This window comes from Spermophilus citellus (assembly GCF_964194105.1).
Source record: "Spermophilus citellus genome assembly, chromosome: 13".
NCBI classification, from domain to species: domain Eukaryota; kingdom Metazoa; phylum Chordata; class Mammalia; order Rodentia; family Sciuridae; genus Spermophilus; species Spermophilus citellus.
Genome location: NC_138193.1, coordinates 94030817 through 94052650, shown reverse-complemented (window position 1 = coordinate 94052650; position 21834 = coordinate 94030817). Strand labels below are relative to the sequence as shown.

At 34.0% G+C, this 21834-nt stretch overlaps 1 protein-coding gene and 1 pseudogene across 4 annotated transcripts in view; both read left to right on the top strand.

The window, feature by feature from the left end:
* PPP1CB (protein phosphatase 1 catalytic subunit beta) overlaps positions 1-20995 on the top strand; it is a 42664-nt gene extending 21669 nt beyond the window's left edge. For all 3 annotated transcript variants that reach the window (XM_081265289.1, XM_081265288.1, XM_081265287.1), the window contains 6 exons: positions 2495-2725; positions 5708-5812; positions 7595-7666; positions 13412-13563; positions 16457-16591; positions 19215-20995. In XM_081265289.1, coding sequence (XP_081121415.1) covers positions 2495-2725; positions 5708-5812; positions 7595-7666; positions 13412-13563; positions 16457-16591; positions 19215-19319 — 800 coding nt within the window. In that variant the 3' untranslated portion in view covers positions 19320-20995. The remainder of the gene's footprint in view (positions 1-2494; positions 2726-5707; positions 5813-7594; positions 7667-13411; positions 13564-16456; positions 16592-19214) is intronic.
* Positions 2923-3468, top strand: LOC308632421 (elongin-C-like; annotated as a pseudogene). Its single transcript has 2 exons — positions 2923-3140; positions 3346-3468. The product of its transcript is annotated as an elongin-C-like (transcript).
* Positions 20996-21834: the final 839 nt, after the last annotated feature.

The following is a 21834-nucleotide window of genomic DNA, read 5'->3' as shown; positions in this document are numbered from 1 at the left end:
ATGTTTTTCTTCCCATATTTATATTGAAACTTATACTTTCAATTATAAAAATTGAAACTTTCATAAAATTATGTTATAGACAATAAAATATTTGTAGTATTACAACAGAAAAAAAGGTTCCAGAAATCATAACAAATAAAGAGTCCTTAGAAGTAAGAAAACAACAGTATAATAAGAACAAAAGATACGAAGGGGCCAATCTTAGAAATAATAAAATGGCCACTACGCAAAGTCCTCACCCCGCTTAACTAATAATCAGTGAAATGCAATTTAAAACAAGTCCCAATCAGACAAGGAGGCCCATGCTACTTGGGAGGCTAGGGCCAAGGCTAGTCTGCGCAATTTAGCTAGACCTGTCAAAAATAAAAAGGGCTGGGGATGTAACTTAGTGGTAGAGCCCCTGCCTAGCATACTCAAGGCCCTGGGTTCAATTCCCCAGTACCACTAAAAATTTAAAAATAAATAAAGCAAGTCTCTTATTCCAATCAGATTACCAAAAAAAAAAAAAAAAAAGGTCAAAGATTGATATTTAATGTTGTCAAAGATATGGAGAAATGGCATTCCAATACACTACTATAGAATTTAGAGGATCAATATAGACCAGTATCCATGGTCTTCTAATTTTTTGTGTGTTTAAATTTATTTTGCAGATTATATTACTTTATACATTGCATTTGTTCAGTGTCTTTTGGCCAAAAGCATAAAGTTATGAGCTTAAGTCTAGTGATCTTGTTGTTAACAACCAGAAAAATTTTTGGATAGAAAGTAACACTTTTCTATCTTTCATGTAGCAGAAGGAAGTTGTTTAAATACTGTATCATACTGGCTTTTGGTTATATAATGCAAGTATTCTTTGAAGTGGTTATTAGTATATATGACATTGTTTTCATAGGCTTACATGCTTTTGCTCAAACAAGGATAGTTTGCTGTATGCAAAAAAATCTCCGGCATATTTTTTAATCTATTTTTGTATTGTGTAACTTGTAGATACTTAATATGCTCCTTAAATGATTTTTATTCTCTTTCTTTGTGTGTTTTATATTAAATCATGCACCTGATATTACTTTGTATAGTGCCCAGCAAATAAGAGATATTTGTATTAATTGAATAAATTAATTAGCTTAGAGTAATACCTGTAAGAGGTAGACATTTAGAATTCTCTAGAAATGATCAATCCCTTTTATGAATTTAAGTGAAGCAAATGTAATTATTTATAGATGATCTTAAAATGATTTATTATTATGGGGCTGGGGATGTGGTTCAAGCGGTAGAGCACTTGCCTGGCATGCATGCGGTGCTGGGTTCAATCCTCAGCACCACATACAAATAAAGATGATGTGTCCACCCAAAAAAAAGGAAATATTAAAAAAAATGTTTTATTATGTTCCTCAATTTATGATAGGGTTATGTCCCAGTAAACCCATGATAAATTGAAATATCTTAAAGATACATTTATGCTGGGTCTGGTGGTGCAGGCCTGTAATCCCAGCAGCTTAGGAGGCTGAGGCAGGAAGATCATGAGTTCAAAGCCAGCCTCATCAAAAGCAAGGTGTTAAGCAACTCAGTGAGACCCTATCTCTAAATAAAATACAAAATAGGGCTTTGGTTGAGTGCCGCTGAGTTCAGTCCCCTCCAAAAAGAAGTATGAACTAAAAATACATTTATACACCTAACCTACTGAACATCAAAGATTAACAACACAGTATGCTGTGAAATATAAGTTGTTACCCTTATTGCATGGCCAACAACTGGGAGCTGCAACTTATTGCTGCTGCCTGCCATCTCCAAAGAGTATTCACTAGCCTAGGAAAAGTATGGTTTCTACTAACTGATATTGCTTTTGCAGCATCATAAAATTATAAGTAAAACCATCATTAGTCAGGTACCACCTGTGCTTTTTAAAGGTACTCTTTCAAAAGTATTTTTAATGTAAAAATAACTTAAAGGTATTAGAAGTTATTTATACTATGTATTTCTTAGTTCTTACTATTAGATCAAAGTAAAAGTATTATATAGTAAGAGTAACTATATTATCAGTTATATATAAAAAAGTTGCCCCCAAAGTTTGTGGCTTACAATATTAACATCCCATGGTTTCTGTAGGTCAGGAATTGGCACAGCTTTGCTAGTCCTCTGGTTCTGGGATAAGGATTGTCAAGGTTCAACAGTGAGAGGATTCAGTTTTTTATAGGCTGATAGACTGAGGGCCTCAGTTTCAAATGAACTATTGACCAGAGGCCTCCCTCAGTTCTTTGCTGTATGAGCTTCTCCATAGACCATTGACAGGGAAGAAGGTGTGAGAATGCAAGCAGAAGTCATGATCTTTTATATCCTAATCTTGGAAGTATTTGCCCATCTCATTTTTGTTGTTTCCTATAAGTCACAAGTCACTTGCTTAAGGGGAGGGGATCGCATAAGAGTTTGAAAACTGTTTTGTAGAAGCTGCTTATGACAGTAATCAGTTTTTCTAAAACTAACTTTTTCTGTTTTTTAGGAGATATTCATGGACAGTATACAGATTTACTGAGATTATTTGAATATGGAGGTTTCCCACCAGAAGCCAACTATCTTTTCTTAGGAGATTATGTGGACAGAGGAAAGCAGTCTTTGGAAACCATTTGTTTGCTATTGGCTTATAAAATCAAATATCCAGAGAACTTCTTTCTCTTAAGAGGAAATCATGAATGTGCTAGCATCAATCGCATTTATGGATTCTATGATGAATGTAAGTAAAAATAAAAACTTAGAAAAGAAATTAATAGAGAAAGGGTCAGGCAGCTGGGGTAGGGGCTATGGTGGTGGTGGCGGGGGCAGGGGGGGCGCATGGTGGTGGGATTACACAGGGTTATTTATAGTGGCCACAGGGTTAAAAAGAAACACTAAAGTTCCTAGGGAACCAAAGTAAAATTTTGTAAGAACAAAATGGATAAAGAGGAGAGAACCTCTGGTGGCTGTGAAGGTCCTGATGCCGTATATGTCAGATTGATATCTTCTGATGGTCATGAATTTATTTAAAAACAAAAAACAGTGCACTAACATCAGGAACAATTAAAGCCATGTTGAGTGGCCCAGGTCATTTTTCCAAAAATAAAACCAGTGCATTCAGTTTTAGAGAGATTGCTTTTCATGTGCTATCAAAAGTATACATGTGGGGCTGGGGATGTGGCTCAAGCAGTAGCGCGCTTGCCTGGCGTGCGTGCGGCCCGGGTTCGATCCTCAGCACCACATACAAACAAAGATGTTGTGTCCACCGAGAACTAAGAAAAAATAAATAAATATTAAAAATTCTCTCTCTCTCTCTGTCCCCCTCTCTCTCACTAAAAAAAAAAAAAAAAAAAAAAAAAAGTATACATGTATTTTACTTACAAGGTTTGCTACATTAACTGCTCTACCAAGGTTCCTGAATTCCCAAATGCACCCAAAATTTCCCTGGAACTACTGATAGCTGCAAAATTCCTGGATTATTAAGTAAATTGTAATACAAACTGTTTAAAAAACAAATAAAAAAACATGAAAGAAAAGTAATTAATAGAAACATCTTCTTAATAATTTTCCAGATCAAAGGAATTCCTCCAGTTCAAAGTTTTTTAAAACTAAAAAACAGAGGCGTAAGAAAGGAAACCTGAAACTGGGAACCATATTACTAATGAAATTAGTTTCTTGAGATCTCCTTGGTCATGTTGTTTCAGATTGACTGTAGTTTCCTTAGGTGAAAAGGCCCTGTTTTAATAATTAGTTTACCTAATAAGGTATCCAAGTGAAACAGGTCTCTATCAGTAGTGGCTTCAGGTTTTCTAACGTCCAGAAGTTTTTAGCTCACAGCATTCTTGTGATATGACCAAAGCTCTCATTAGCACTGTGTCACAAGAACTATTGAGACATTCTTTGAAACTATTTAAAAGTCAAAAGTTTATGCAGGCATAGTGGTGCATGCCTGTAATCCCAGCACATCCAGTGGCTGAGGCAGGAGGATCACAAGTTCAAGGCCAGACTCTGCAACATAGACCCTAAGCAACTTAGTGGAACCCAGTCTCAAAAGAAAAAGTAAATAAAAAGGGTTGAGAATATAGTTCAGTGATGAAGTTCCTCTGGGTTTAGTTCCTGTTAATCCTCCCCCCACAGAAAAAAAACAGGTCAAATTTTATTATTAGAATTTTAATCTATATTTACAAACCCAGAAAGATACTGAATACTCTGGGGTATCCTTATTTTATTGTGCTCTTTTTCATCAGTAGGAAATAATTGATTTACGTTCTGTAGTAGTATTTCCAAGTATTATTATTATTATTATATTACCCTACTATATTCAAATTTTGTCTGTTAGTTTTGTTAGATTGACTGGGAGTGAGTATGTTTGGTTAATTACAATTTAGAATCAATTATGGTAATTTTCTAATTGAATTTATTCCTTTTTTTACATTGTAGCATTCCCCATTAGAATCTACTCTTGCTTTTTTCCATCTTTAAATATGGTAGAGTTTAATTAAACTCGTATCTCCTTGATTTATGTAATGATTTGACAAGTGTTTGAGGACAATATATATGTGTGTATACATGTGTACACACACACACTATACACACACCAGTCACTTCTGAACACTGGGGATATAGCAGTACATCAGACAGATAACCTATTTTCATGGAGCTTATGTTCTAATGGGAATGATTCTGTATTTGGTTTTATATTATATTTTTAGTTATATAATGTAATGCGTGGTTTGACTTGTTGAAAGCAAACCTGTAGAAGGGAAGTAGGTTAAGAACATGAAATCACAACTTCTTCAAGCTACCTAAGGATTAGAAGTATATAGGTGTGTTCTTAAAAGAAAAGAGGTATGAATATTCTTGATGATAAAAGTGACATCAAATGGAATAATGCATGGGAGAGCAGCTTGTAAACAGTGCTTGGAGTTACACTTACTCATTAAGAGATAGGCTGTAGCCTAAAAACATAGGAGATTAGTACCTGTGTCTTTCATCCCTTTCCTGGTAGTTGAACTTAAAGCCAAATCAGGAAAATCAAGTAAGTCTTAAAAAGGTGAACATGCACTTGAGGTCATCTTTGTTGTAGCTATTTAAGCTAGGCTACAGGAAAATTATAGCCTTTATGTTGTTGCACTTGCTATAGTGCCAAGATGTAATTCACTCAAAAGTGAATACCAAGTTAAGCACTTGTAAATTTTCTTTTTTGGCAGTAAGTTTATACTTTTGCTCAGTGCATTACAGTTAAAATGGACCCTTTTCACTTCTGCTTACTCACTTGGCTAGGTATTTAGTGCTAAAGTTGAAGGAAAAAGATGAACCGATACCTATTAGGCTATTTCTAAACTTCTGAAATTATAGTGATCTTAAAAGACAAAAATTGTTTGATGTGTTTGTTTCATAAAACACCCAACAAAATCTTGCAAGTCTTTGTAACTTTACTGAAGGTGCTAGTGTTTAATATATTTGTTACCTTTATTGAAGTGTTAAACTTACTACTCTTTTTTTTTTTTTTTCTGGCTTTGCAGTGCTTGGGTTGAAACTCAGGGCCTCACCTGTAGTAGACAAGTGTTCTACCACTGAGCTACATTCCCAGCTCATCAAACTTATTTTTATGTAACTTGTACATCTAGGGGGAAAGTGCTGGTTAAGCAAAAGAGAAAATTGAAATCATTATGGGAAAATCTTTTAGATTTTTAAATTTATTTGCTTGTTCTTTTTACAGGCAAACGAAGGTTTAATATTAAATTGTGGAAGACCTTCACTGATTGTTTTAACTGTCTGCCTATAGCTGCCATTGTGGATGAGAAGATCTTCTGTTGCCATGGAGGTAGAGTATTAAATTTGCCTTAGGAGTTTTCCTTATTGTTCCCTAACTCAGAAAAGACCAAAATAATTAGAATGCTATGGGGGAACAAAGTAGTACTTATGTGAAAACTGAAGCAATTAAAACTGTATTAAGCATAGCTAAAACAATTGGAAATTTGTGATATGTATGAGTAATGAAATTTTAATTCTTTAAAAAATTTCTCATATAAAAAAAGGATAACTAGAAGTTGTGGTTTTTGTTTGTTTGTTTGGTTTAGTTTTTAAATGTCTTGTCTTAGCCTCTATTTGTTTTGTGATGCTCAGGATCAAACCCACAGCTTTATACATGTTAGGCAAGTGCTCTACAAGTGAGCTGCATCCCCAGTCTGTCAATAAAAATTAGGTGATCATTGTTTTCTTGCCTATGTAAATACCTTTCATCAGAATCCAAAAGTAATTGAACTTAATTTTTACATATTAAAAGTGCAGCTTTGTGCAATGTGTCTCCTTGTCCTAAAAGTAATTTCTTGGTAGAATGTAAGTTATTTTATATGATTTGAATTTGTAAAAATTCATTGGAATAACTAACATGACTAGCGCTTAGGTAGATGTGTAATGGATCATATTGAAGAATTTTAAGATCTATTGATAAAATATATTTAAGAAACATTAAGTAATAAATGATTTAATTACGTCAGTACTTCTAGAGAGAGTACATTATTATGAGAAACCAGAAAAGGGAGAAAAGTGTAGGGCACGTGTTTATGGAGGCATGAGTTTTAGAGGGTAAATGGACTTTAGAGAAGTGAAAAGGACTTGAGACAGTCTGTGTGTTGTCTAGTTTAGGGAATGTGTTCCTGATTAGAATGTCAAATACACATTGGGGAATGATGAGATAAGACTAGAGATTTGAAAACTGCCAAAGGAGTTTGTTAAATGGTTTAATAACAGTATCAGATTTTAGATAGGGAAGTAATTTAATGAAAATAATTGAGGGGCTGGGATGTGGCTCAAGAGGTAACACGCTCGCCTGGCATGCGTGGGGCGCTGGGTTCGATCCTCAGCACCACATTAAAATAAAATAAAGATGTTGTGTACACCAAAAACTAAAAAATAAATATTAAAAAAAAAGAAAAGAATTGAGAAAATTTGTTTTCATCACTATATGGAAAGAGTTACACTGGAAAAATGCTGAAAAGACAAATGCACTTGATTAGGCTTAAGGCAATAAATGGTTTATTTTCTAACAACATAATTCATTATATTGAGACATGTTTTCCAGAAGGTATTAAACATTTAAGGGATTATAGTTCTTACACATTGGTATAGCTAAGAATAGAAATACAGCAGTATGAAATGTGAATGTTTAGCTTTGTTCTTTGTGATGACACTTGGATTGCCTACCAGAGAGAATTAATAGCTTATGTTTATATACTACAAATATTTTCATGTGTTTTTTATTGTTTATTTTTCTGGTCAGCAGATCCTGCCTTCATGAAAATAATGAGCATGTTAGAGTGGGATGTGAGGAAAGATTCTTAGGGAACCAATGAGGCATTTTAACTTGGGAGTAAAAATGTTTAAGATTAGATAGTTCATAAAGTGGCAAGTGGTAGGAAGGATTGTAATTAAGTGTCTTTGTACAAAGAACAAGGAATGGTTGGAAAGAAAGTGGGTCTTTCCTTGAGAAATTTTTTGAAATATAATAAACAGAACTTCATTTCCTTGGTAGGAAAGATGGAGAAGACAACATAATGATAATGTTCTGTTACATCAGGATTATGTTTCATCTTTTTATTTATAGGACTATCACCAGACTTGCAATCTATGGAGCAGATTCGGAGAATTATGAGACCCACTGATGTCCCTGATACAGGTACATATGTAAAGAAGTTTGTTTTGTGTAAAATGTTGACATATTTGAACCTAATTATATTTAGTGGAAGTAGGATTGGTTTAATAAATAATAGAGACCACTTTTATAGTCAGTAAGCTAACTACAGAGTATTCTCATTAATCATTCCCCCAAATGTATGACTTTTAAAATTTTATGCAACCTTAAAGTGGTTCTTTCAAATGTATCACAAAAAAAGATCTTGCTGTTGATTCCACTTACTTTTCTAAGTTCCCTCATTCATACCTTTTAAATTGCCGGGCATGGTGGCACATACCTGTAATCCCATTGGTCCTGAGATGGAGGATCTTGAGTTCAAAGTCAGCCTTAGCAAAAGCGAGGTGGTAAGCAACTCAGTGAGACCATGTCCCCAAATAAAATATAAAATAGGGCTGAGGAATGTGGCTCAGTGGTCGAGTACTCCTGAGTTCAATCCCTGGTACCAAAAAAAATAAAATACAAAAAATCCCTATTAATCCAAAGATTTTAGTTAAAGTTAGCCAAGGATAGTTGCCTTGTTATTTTTTGCATCATCTGTATTTCATTCAAACTTTTAGAGCCCTGAAAGCTCTAGAGACATGGTTGATTTTTTGAAAATTATATATGAAGTTTATTAAAAATTTTTGTGTAAATTATTGACTATTCCAACATTAAGAACAACTCTTAAGTCAAATTAAAAAATGAGTCAAGTAGGGGAAAAGCAAATAAGTCTAGTTGATGATAAAATGCTGAATTAACAAATGAGCATGGTGTAACTTTATAAATAGATGATAGGCATAGTTTTAACATCTCTATTGGAAACATTGCTCAGGGCTGGGGCTGTAGCTCAGTGGCAGAACACTTGCCTAGCAAGTGTGAGGCACCGGGTTCAATCTTTAGCACCACATAAAAATAAACAAATAAAATAAAGGCATTCTATCCATCTACAAACTATAAATTTAAAAAAAACATTGCTCATATTTGAGTATTGTGTATGTACTATGGTATCTAACCATGGCATTTGTATTGTAAAATGCCACTGAATTGAATGTAGTTAAATTCCTCTGCTTCCTCCTGTGAACTTTTGGTTAAGCCAATATGTCCCATTGTCCTATATATAGGACACTTAAAAAACTTAAAATGAATAATTTGGGGCTGGGGATGTGGCTCAAGCGGTAGCGCGCTCGCCTGGCATGCGTGCGGCCCGGGTTCGATCCTCAGCACCACATACCAACAAAGATGTTGTGTCCACCGAGAACTAAAAAATAAATATTAAAAAACTCTCTCTCTCTCTCTCTCCCTCTCCTTTAAAAAAATAAAATAAAATGAATAATTTATAGGACTTGGAATTCTCCTGCCTCGCTTTTTTATTTATTTATAGTTTTTATTTTTTTATTTTTTAAAAAAAATTTAATTGATTTTTAAAAATAAATGACAACAAAATGCATTACAATTCTTATTACATACAGCACAATTTTTCATATCTCTGGTTGTATATAAAGTATGTTCACACCAATTCATGTTTTCATACATGTACTTTGGATAATGATGTCCATCACATTCCACCATCCTTGCTAACCCCCTGCCCCCTCCCTACCCCTTCCACTCCTTTGACTGATCTAGAGCTTGTCTATTCCTCCCATGCTCCCTCTCCCTACCCCACTATGAATCAGCCTCCTTGTATCAGAGAAAACATTCGGTGTTTTTTGGGGGATTGGCTAACTTCACTTAGCATTATCTTCTCCAGTGCCATCAATTTACCTGCAAATGCCATGATTTTATTCTCTTTTATTGCTGAGTAATATTCCATTGCGTATATATGCCATATTTTTAATCCATTCATCTACTGAAGGGCATCTAGGTTAGTTCCACAGTTTAGCTTTTGTGAATTGTGAGCCAAGCACCAAAAAACCAAATAACCCAATCAATAAATGGGCCAAGGATCTAAACAGACACTTCTCAGAAGAGGATATGTAGTCAACAAATATATGAAAAAATGTTCATCATCTTTAGCAATTAGAGAAATGCAAATCAAAACTACTCTTAAGAAATCATCTCACTCCAGTCAGAATGGTAGCTATTATGGAGACAGACAACAAAAAGTGTTGGTGAGGATGTGAGGAAAAAGGTACATTCATACATTGCTGGTGGGACTGCAAATTGATGCAGCCAATATGGAAAGCAGTATGGAGATTCCTTGGAAAACTGGGAATGGAACCACCATTTTACCCAGCTATCCTCAGTCTATACTCAAAGGACTTAAAAACAGCATACTGCAGGGAGAATCACAGTCCTGCCTCACCTTCTGAATAGCTAAGATTACAAGCATGTACCACCAGGCCCAGCAATTTTATTAATTGTTTTAATGGGATGATAGTACATAATGGGTTAAAACATCAGTACCTTTATGTGTTGTGTTCTCTGATAACAAATGCATGTGGATTTTCAAACCATAATAAGTTCTTCAATACCAACTGGTGTCTGGTTAATTTCTGGTGCTAACTTCCAGAATTAACACAAATTCCACACGTTAAGGGCTCCATTCCACAAGACTATCTCCACTTCAGACAACAGCTGCATGTGGAGTCCTCAGGTGACCCACACTTACACCCAGCTGTCGGTGAATTCAGGACATCCTCCTTTTCTGATATATTCGCTTCTTTATTATAAAGGTTATTACTGAGGAGCAGCCAAATGGAAGAGATAAACAGGGAAAGACATTGTGGGCAGGTAGCCCAACTTCTGGGCCCTCTCCAGGCATGTCTCCTTCCCAGCATGTCAGCGTGTTCATCCACCCAGAAGCTCCCCAAGTTGTGTTGTTCAACAGTCTTTTTAATAGAACTTTATTTTCAGGCCTGAAGTGGTAAGAGAAGAAAAGGGCTAAGAAATCCAACCCTGTGCTCACATGGTTGGTCTTTCTGGTGAACAGCACTTATCCTGAAGTTTTTTAGAAACCCCTTTATGAATCATCTTATTACCATAGAGTCAGAAGGGCCTTGTTACAGAAAACAAAAGATAACTCAAATTGCAAGGGTTTTAGGAGACCTGTGCTAGGACAAAATGGGAACAAAGACAAAACATCATTTTATTACATCACACTTTTATACTACTATTAAAAATATTAACATTAGTAAAACTGCCCTTTCCTTGTTTCTGCCAAAGACATTTTTTTAAACAAAATTATTTTATTAATCATTCCATTATTACTTATGTAATCAGATCTCCACTTATTGGATTCATCAGTTCTCAGCAAATTTAAACATATTCACCATGGAAATTGGGGTAAGAGAGGGACTCAGAATTCTATTAGGAACATAACTGTATATGGAAAAAAAAAGTCCTAAACTTTCTGATGAGGATTATTTGTAATTTTTTAAAAGGGAGATGAAAGTTTGAGCTGGATAGTAACCAAGTAAGTTAATTTCCTAGAGACTCGAAGACAGCTAGGCATTAAAAATTATTCATTGTTCAGTACCTGAGTAAAACAAGGTAAACCTCTAAATTGGACTTCACTTACATTTAGTTGTTCATTTTGAAGTATCATTGGATTGTTTTATTCAGTGTACTGAAAACCTGATAGTATCACTCTAAATGCAGTTCACGACTACACATTAGCCATTATAAATGGTTGTACAGTCCTCTGATATCAGTAGGCCATCTCAAACACTGAATGTTGTAATGTTACTTCACTGCATATATCAATAGCTTACTTGTATCACTTATCAAAGAGAAAAGTGTTGAATGTCACCACAGATTTTGATTATAATTATTGAATGTTTGACTAACCCTAATAGAATTTTGTCTTTAAATAACATTTAAAAATGCCATTTTAAAATAAGATATAATATAAATATATATATTTAGTTGTTTATACTTTTTTTATAGTTCAGATATAAATCAGTGACATTAAGATTCTATTTTCAGTATATTTTAATGGAAATTTCTGAGATGCTGAAAAACGGTTATTTTGATCTTTGGTGTTCTGTGCAGGCTTCAGAAATTAAATTTATAAATTAACACAGTCTTTGAAATAGTATCCTAATTGATCGTGGTGCTTATTCATTAATCATTGAATCTTGACTCCAGGTTCTTTTGTTTGGTTGTTTTGGTGGTAATACTAAGGCTTGAACGAACAGGCACTCTGCCACTGAGCTGTAGTTCCAACCCTTTTTTATTTCTATTTTGAGACAGGGTCTTGCTAAGTTGCCCAGGCTGGCCTCAAACTTTCAATCCTGCCTTACCCTCTCAGAGTTACCAGCATTACAGATATATGTCCCCATGCCAGACTAAAGAATTTTAGATTCTTATTGTTACTATTGTGTTTCACTTTGTATGCAACACACTATCACATTTACCAAATCTTAAGTAATTGTATTTTAATTTTGTATAGTTTTGTTGTCACTCTGAAATTATGAATTCTTAATGGTTTCTGCTCACTGCTTCATCCCTGAAAACAGACTAGAATGTAGAAGCATTATAGAAGACTGGAAGTGTGTGTGGATTTTCAAGAGTCATCATCAGTCATAACTAAAGACTAAAAACCCATAGGTTTTTGTGTGCTGGTAGATTTCTTAAAACATCATAGTGAGAGCTTAGTAAAAAATAATAATAATTATTATTATTCAAACATTAAGTAATTATTATTATTGCCTACCTAATGTTTGAATTCCTCAAGATTTCATTTAGTAGTCTTTATATTCCCAAAGGTAATCTGAGTCACCCCTATGATTTCTACTAGTATTACTATCATGAAGATATCCAGATAAATATTTTTGTCCTGAACTCTTTTTTTTTAAAGGGAGAGAGAGAGAGAGAGAGAGAGAGAGAGAATTTTTTAATATTTATTTTTTAGTTCTCAGCGGACACAACATCTTTGTTGGTATGTGGTGCTGAGGATCGAACCCGGGCCGCACGCATGCCAGGCGAGCGCACTACCGCTTGAGCCACATCCCCAGCCCTTGTCCTGAACTCTTACTAGAGTCAAGGGTTTGATCCGAATTTGTTCCTTCACTTTTTTTTTTTAAGTCCTCCAGGCCTCAAGTGTATATTAGCCCTATCAAATATAGCAACTTATTTAAAAACCTTAGTGTGTTGGTGAGTCAGGGTTAGATAAAATATGCAAATGGAATAGAACACAATACTCAGAAACACAGTTTGTGTCTTTTTTTATTTAAAAAAAAAATATGTTGTGTGTGTATGTGTGTATTAGTTGTAGTTGAACACAATACCTTTATTTTATTTATTTATTTTTATGTGGTGCTGAGGATTGAACCCAGTACCTCATACATGCTAGGCAAGCACTCTACCACTGAGCCACAACCCCAGCCCTCACAATGTATGTCTTAAGGAAAGGATAAACTAACTATTCATGGAATGATGCTGATCACCTGGTTATTCAGGTGGAAAAACTATACACAGATTTTCATATATTGTTGTGCTCAGAGTGTGCTATATACATATTTCCTATATGTGGAAAATAGTGGAAAGTACTACCTTAAAAAACTAGGCAAGATTATATTTGCATAGTTGCTTTATAAGACAGATGGGCGTACCTTGGGGACAAGTGATTTGCCTTGTTTATTATAGGAAATACAGAACATGTCTTTTTTTAATTTAAGGAAATAAAACATTTTGTGAGGGTAGAAGTGAAATGTGATGGGCCATGTTTTTTACAGGGTGTGAGGGTAGAAGTGAAACGTTATGCTTTATCCTAACTTGTATTTTTCATTACTGTATTGTTCTCTAAAGGTTTACTCTGTGATTTGCTGTGGTCTGACCCAGATAAGGATGTTCAAGGCTGGGGAGAAAATGATCGTGGTGTTTCCTTTACTTTTGGAGCTGATGTAGTCAGTAAATTTCTGAATCGTCATGATTTAGACTTGATTTGTCGAGCTCATCAGGTATGAAAGAAGACTCATGGATATTTTATTATTTGTTAACTTCATACAGCCCTTTCATTTTATTTTCAAGGAAACATCTAAAAAAGCTCAAGTGACTTAGTATAAGGAAAGCAATAGGAGAGGCAGAGCCAGTACTAGATTTCACAGTTGATAGTTGATCTGTTAACCTTATCTTGCCCTACATGAAATGTTTGAAAAGAATGTTTTTGTACACAGTATAGTGCAACCCTAACAACATTTTCAGTGCTTTGCTGAAGCTTTCTATATGATGTCTAGTTTTCTTATGTGGTCTTTATATATTATGGACAATAGTCAAATGTTATCCTTAATTATGTGGATATTGTTTTTTGATAATGACAAACTACACTATAAAAAATGAAACATTGAAGAATTAGATTTTAGACTGGATATTAGATATCAGAATGTGGGGCTGGGGACATAGCTTAGTTGGTAGAGTACTTACCTTACATGCATAAGGCCCTGGGTTCAATCCCTAGCTCTGCACCCCCCCCCCCCAAAAAAAAAGGATATCAGAATGTGATCATTGTATTAACTGTGACACAATCATTGTTATGTAAGAAAAATTCCCATGTTTTCCAAACATAACTAGTGTAAAATAAATTGATCGAAAGCAGGGCTGGGGTTGTGGCTCAGTGGCAGAGTGCTCGCCTAGCATGCGCAAGGTACTGGGTTCAATTCTCAGCACCACATAAATATAAAATAAAGATATTGTGTCCACCTAACACTGAAAAATAATTTTAAAAAATTGATCGAAAGGCATTTTGGAAAATCTTTCTTGGCTAGGAATATATCTCATTGGTAGAGCACTGGCATAGCATGGTGGAGGCCATGTGTTCTATCCAAAGCACTGCAAGAAAAAAGAAAGAAAATGGAGAGGAAAGATGAAAATCTTTCTTGGCCACATTTGAGGTTACTGAGTTTTTAAAATTTACAAATATATTTAAGATTCCTTGTTATTGATGTATTAAAGCAAAATTTATTAAATTCATTCTATACTGTTTATAGTACTTTCTTTTTCTTTAGGTTTTATTCCCCATGATGCTTGCCTAGTTCTCTTTCTTTGTGCAATCCTAAGTGATAACAAAAATGACTGTTTTCTTCTCCTCTGTATGTTATTTATATATATATATCACATGTTTTGCTTGTCATTCTATTGAATGAAATTCCCAAATCCTTTTTTGGCTTTTGATTGTCTTTTAATCAGTAAGTATTCTATTTATAATTTTGACAATTAAGCATTCTGTTAGGTTTCAGAGCAGACTTGCTAATAACTTTCCTAACTAAAATCCCCACTGATAATTATTTTTCCAATTGTATGCTTTTATTCAGTGGTCTTAATACATGTAGGTAATGATTTTTAAAGCTCAAGTTATTGAACTATCTAGTTTGTTTCCTGTTTTCTAGAAACTTCCCAAATCCTGTTCTACTTGTTTTTTTGTTTTTTTTTTTAAGAGAGAGAGAGAGAGAGAATTTTTAATATTTATTTTTAGTTCTCGGCAGACACAACATCTTTGTTGGTATGTGGTGCTGAGGATCGAACCCAGGCCGCACGCATGCCAGGCGAGCGCGCTACCGCTTGAGCCACATCCCCAGCCCATGGTTTTTGGTTTTGGTTTTGTTTTCTTGGCAGTACTGGGGGATTGAATCCAAGAGTGCTCTAGCACTAAGCTGCATCTCCAGCTCTCTTTTTATTTTTTATTTTGAGGGGGTTTGGCTAAGTTGACGAGGCTGGCCTTGAATTTGAGGTCCTCCTCCCTCTCTCCCTATCTGTGAGATTACAGGCATGTGCCATTACACCTGCCGTTCTGCTTGTTTTTAGTCATGTTGTTTCAACAGTTGAGGCTTATAATAAGAAATAACACAAACTTCACACATTTGCTTTAAAAAAGTGTTTGAAAGAATAAACAAACAACTAAGAAACATAGTACTGAGTGCCAAGCACTACTATGAGCTGGGGGTAGAAGAGGTGGCCACAGTTTTTAATATTTTTTTAGTTGTTGATAGATCTTTCTTTCTTTCTTTATAATGTGGTGCTGAGAATCGAACCCAGTGCCTCACACATGCCAGGCAAGTATGCTACCATTAAGACATAGCTCCAGCCCGAGGTGGCCACAGTTTTAATTGAAATGGATAATATTGAAATTTTATCATAAGGTAAATGTCAACAGAAACATGTTCCTAAAACTGAGGTAGGAGTTATTTTTAAAAGTAAATTATTTTGGAGCTCTTTTTTATATTAGCAAACATTGTAGTGCAATTTTGCTTGTTGAAGGATATCTAAAAAAGACTTCAAAAGGTAATCTTCTGGGCTGGGGTTGTGGTTCAAGTGTTAGAGTGCTCACCTAGTATGCGTGAGGCACTGGGTTCAATCCTCAGCACCACATAAAAATAAAATAAAGATATTGTATCCACTTAAAAATTTAAAAAAAGGTAATCTTCCTATTGTAAATAAATATAAAATGCTAGTACCTCTCATTTGTAGAGTTGAGATTATTTAAATCACTTAGGAATTGACAACAGAATTTAGAAATCATATTAAATCAATAAGGAAAAGCATTTTAATAAAAGTTCAATTTATTAGCAGCTAACAAAGGAGCATGATATGTGTGACTTAAACCCAACTTAGTAAATGTTTTCAGTATTTCAATGTGGTAAGTTTAAAAGTGAAACAAGAAAAAGGATCTTAGCACAGTCTCCTTTTTGTTTTTGCTCATTTAATTAAGAATTCTGTAATTGATTACAGTGTTATCAAAGATGTGCTTGGTATTCCAGCTCCCTGTGGACATTATACCTACCAGGTTCTCCCCCTTTCCTTTATGAGTGTTGGAAATATGATTTTTTGAGTTTTCACTTTTAACATTTCCTTTGACAGGTGGTGGAAGATGGATATGAATTTTTTGCCAAACGACAATTGGTAACCCTATTTTCAGCCCCAAATTATTGTGGCGAGTTTGACAATGCTGGTGGAATGATGAGTGTGGATGAAACTTTGATGTGTTCATTTCAGGTATGATATATATGTAAATTTTTAACAACTGGAAATCTAATTGAAACTATTGTCATAATGATTTTTCTTTTGGATTTGTGATCTTCCCTTGAACAGAGTGTTAAAAATCAGTTTAATGCAGGAATGATTGTCACTGAAACTCTTTTAGAGATCCTATTTCTCATCACAAAAAAGTTTCCAGCCTCTTTTGGTATATATTAAATGTGAGAGTTTTCGGAGATCTGAATTGTGTCAAGGGATCCTGATTCAGTTGAATTCCTCCATATGACCTGTTGGATATTGGCTTACCTAGTAATGTGAAGGCAATGGATAGGTTTTGTTTTCTTTTGCAAGATGAACAGGTAGGATAGACATTTTCTTGTGAAAATGAAGTAGAAAATTTACCTAAGGTACTTTCCAAATCATCTTAAAGTATCTTTTGTAAACATAGAAACATTGATATTTTGAAAAGGGACCAACTGTAGTTTGGTGTGCTGCTCACAGATGGTTCTTATTCACTGACTTAAATAGCTTCAGTACTTTGTTTTTGTAAAGGTTATTTTATATCCTTCACATGTACACACTGTACATTTATTCCTTGGTACCCATGGGGTATTAGTTCTAGAGCTCCCTGTAGATAATAGAATCTGAGGTTGCTCAAGTCATTTTATATAAACAGCACAATGTTTGCATATAGTCTGTGCACATCCTCCAGTATTCTTTAAATCATCTCTAAATTACTTACAATGGCCAATGCAGTGCATATGCAGTGTAAGTAGGAGTTGTACTCTATTGTTTAGAGAATTAATGATGAGGCAGAAACATCTGTAGATGTTCAGTATACATTTTTTCTTCTGAATATTTCAGTCTACAGTTGAATTTTCAAATGCAGAACCCATAAATACATAGGGCCAACTATATTTCTCTTTCAGGTCTTATCCTAACAGTTGCTGTCATGGAAAGTGGGATTAATATGTTCCTTTCACCAAGGCATTATAATGCTCTTGAATAATTTTAAGAAATACTTTATAAATGTTCTCTTTATATTTTTCCTATAAAATCATGGTATTTTCTGTATATAATGTAGGTTAAATTTACACTTACTAGGGAGCTAGAATTGTGGCTTAGCAGTAGAATGTTCCCTAGCACATCCGAGAACCCTGGGTTTGACCCTCAGCACCACATAAAAATAAATAAAGAAAAGAAAAGAAAGAAAGGCGTTGTGTCCAACTACAACTAAAAAATAAATATATATATTTTTTTAAATTTATACTCACTAGGATGAGTATAAGTTAAAACGTCAGATGGCAGCAATGGAATAATTCAAAACTTTATACATTGGTGGCAATGTAAATTGGTACAAATGTTTTAGAAAACAGTTTGGTAGTCATCAAAAGGTTAACCATGCCTAGAACCACCTCCCAAAAAGGATGAACATAGAGTTGACCCAACAATTTCTCTTCTAGGTATATACCCAATAAAAATGAAAACATAGGTCCACACAAAATCTTACACATGATGTTCAAAGCAGCATTATTCATAATAGCCAAATAGTAAAAATAATCCCAAAGCTCATTGGAATAACAAAATGTGGTATATCCAGTGGAATGTAATTTAGTAATTAAAAAAAGAATGAGTTACTAATACACATTGTATTATTGGGAGCTTTGGAATCAAAAGTTGAAAGAAGCTGGTTGCAAACAACCACTTAGGATGCCAGTTATGTGAAATGTCCAGAGTAGACAAATCTACAGAAACAAAGTAAGTTAAGTGATTGCTTATGATTGGAGGGAGTTGGAGAGCAGAAATGGTGGGTGACTGCTAATAGAAACAAAGTTTCTTGTGGGGGTGGACAAAAATGTTCTAAAATAAGATTATGGCCATGGTTGGTTTGCTGGGCACTGGTGTATACTTGTAATCCCAGCTATTTGGAAGACTAAGTCAGGAGGGTGCAAATTTGAGGCTAGCCTCTGCAACTTAGACCCTGTCTCAAAAGAAAAATAATAAAAAAAAGTGGGGGATATAACTTAGTGATAGAGTGACCCTGAGTTTAATCCTTAATACCATAAAATAAAAGAAAATAACCTTGACTTGACTACTTCAAATAGATAAACTTTATGGTATGGAAAACATGCCAGTAAAGCCAGTCTAAGATCTGTTTACTACAAATTGGCAACACAAAAATGATTTTTTATTAAAAATAATTTATAAGATCTAAAGAATTTATAACTTGAAGATTAATTACCTGCTTAACAAAATATGTCAGGATTATAAGAGCTTGGGTCTTTTGACTCTTGAAATCGATGAGATATACTAATTTGGAAAAAAGTCTTAAATTTAAGGTGGGTACTTGATAGAGTTAGTGTACTCAAGCTTTCTACTAAAATATTAATGGAATAATACACAATAAGTTTTTGGATATTTGTATTTTCTTTTGTTTATTGTTGTTTAGTCCTGGAGATTGAATCCAGGACGTTGTGCATACTAGGTACTTACTCCACCTCTGAGTTACGCCTGTAGCTCTTGCACTGTCTTCAAATATGAGAAATATTTATTGTGTTTTGCTATTTTATTCTACATTTTGTTACATTTTGATAAATTGTGCTATTTTGAAAGAATAATATTGTGGATTATTTACTTTAAGATATTGAAACCATCTGAAAAGAAAGCTAAGTACCAGTATGGTGGACTGAACTCTGGACGTCCTGTCACTCCACCTCGAACAGCTAATCCTCCGAAGAAAAGGTGAAGAAAGGAATTCTATAAAGAAACCATCAAATTTGTTAAGGACATACTTCATAATATATAAGTGTGCACTGTAAAACCATCCAGCCATTTGACACCCTTTATGATGTCACACCTTTAACTTAAGGAGACGGGTAAAGGATCTTAAATTTTTTTCTAATAGAAAGATGTGCTACACTGTATTGTAATAAGTATACTCTGTTATAATATTCAACAAAAGAAGTTAAATCCAAATTCAAAATTATCCATTAAAGTTACATCTTCATGTATCACAATTTTTAAAGTTGAAAAGCATCCCAGTTAAACTAGATATGATAGTTAAATCAGATGAAAGCATGATGATCCATCTGTGTAATGTGGTTTTAGTGTTGCTTGGTTGTTTAATTATTTTGGGCTTGTTTTGTTTGTTTGTTTGTTTTTGCTAGAATAATGGCAACTATTTTTAATTTTTTTTCTGAAACATTTTTAAAAGTGAAACATGGGAAGAGCTTTAAAGACATTCACCAACTATTATTTTCCTTTACTTATCTATTTGCTCTTACTAAGAAAACATGCCTCATTACAGTAAAAGGAATTTTAGAGATTGATAGTTTTAAAAATATGCGAACTATCCAATAATTTTTAATCAAACAGTTTGGGCATACATACAGCTGATAGTGAATATTTTGCTTTTTACAGAAATTGCCACTGATTTGGATTTGTGCACTCTAATTTTTAACTTATTGATGCTCTATTGTGCAGTAGCATTTCATTTAATTTTAAGATAAGGCTCATATAGTATCACCCAACTAGTTGGTAATGTGATTATGTGGTACCTTGGCTTTAGGTTTTAATTCGCACGAAACACCTTTTGGCATGCCTACTTCCTGATAACACCCTCACCTGCATCAGTTTTGTTTTTGGGGTTTTTGTTGTTGTTTGTTTGTTTGTTTTTAGATCCACAGAACATGAGAATCCTTTTTTGACAAGCCTTGGAAAGCTGACACTATTTTCCTCCCTCTGTACGAAGGATGTATTTAAAAAGGATGCTGGTCAGTGGGACATATTGTCAACTATGGGTATTGGGTGCTTCACTGTCTAATATTGCCATGTGAATGTTGTATACGATTGTAAGGCTGTGTCACTAAAGATTTTAATTCTGGTTTTTCATAATCAAAGGTCATATGATATTGTATAGATATGCTTTGTAGTGAACTATAGTAGCAATAATTTCTGTACATGATCAAGGGTTTATTGCAGCATTTCTTTGTTTTTGTTTTGTTTTAAGGGTTAGAATTAACAAATGGCAAGGAGTAGAAAAGTCAACATAAAGATTTTAGAAGGAGAACTGATAGGACACAGGTTTGTGATTCATTGGATGTGATTCTAAAATCTTTTATTGAGCATTGTCAAATTTGTAAGCTTCACAGGGATGGACATCATATTTATAATACCCTTCTATATGTGCTACCATAGACGTGAAATTCTTGACCTTAATATTGTCTTTGAAAATGTTTAAATTGAGAATTCTGTTAACTTACATTTTATGGATTGGCGCATTGTATTACTGCAAGAAATATTTGATTTTCAGCACAGTGCAAAAGTTCTTTAAAATGCATATGTCTTTTTTTCCTAATTCCATTTTGTTTTAAAGCACATTCTAAATGTAGTTTTCTCATTTAGTAAAAGTTGTCTAATTGATATGAAGCTTGGCTAAGTATTTTTATTTCATTTTTTTCTTTCCATTGAGACATTTAAGTACATATTTTGACATTGGATTTTTTTCTGAAAGTGTTCATGACCTGCATATATATTAGATTAGGTCACGTGTGTGTGTGTGTGTGTGTGTGGTGGGAATTGAACCCAGGGCCTTGTGCATGTGAGGCAAGCACTCTACCAACTGAGCTATATCCCCAGCCCTCACACATGCTTTTATCTAAAGTGATTTAATATCTTCCTGATTGAAGTATAAATTATGCAATTTCTAATAGAAGCTTTCTATTGAAGACATCTACATCAGAGGTAGATCTATAATAAAAGCCTTTAGCAAGAAAAGAGCAATCTTTTACATCAGTATTTGTTAATTCACAAATACTGGATCCTGGCTTTTTTTAAAAGTCATCTCTAAGTCGACTAAATATGAAAAAATAATCACTAAGCAAACTAATATTGGTCATAAATTTAAAGTATAGAAATTTACCATGTTGAAAAATTATTTAAGCATTCTTTTTTTTAATTGGTTGTTCAAACCATTACAAAGTATTTAAGCATTCTTAAAAGCACTTTAATAACATATTCACAAGTAGTGTGTTCATCACAAGTTGGTAATATTGCTACTTAATTAAATTTCTCAGGAGAAAAATAACCTGGATTCCAATGTCACTGACTTATGTTCTTCCTTTGCTTTTTTCAGTGTAGTGATTTTCTGTATACAGTTTAACCCAAATGTTATGACATTCAAAATCATTAAACATACTAGATATGTATTATAAGGAGGATCACATGGATTAGAATAAGCAAGGTTATTATGGTCATTTTGT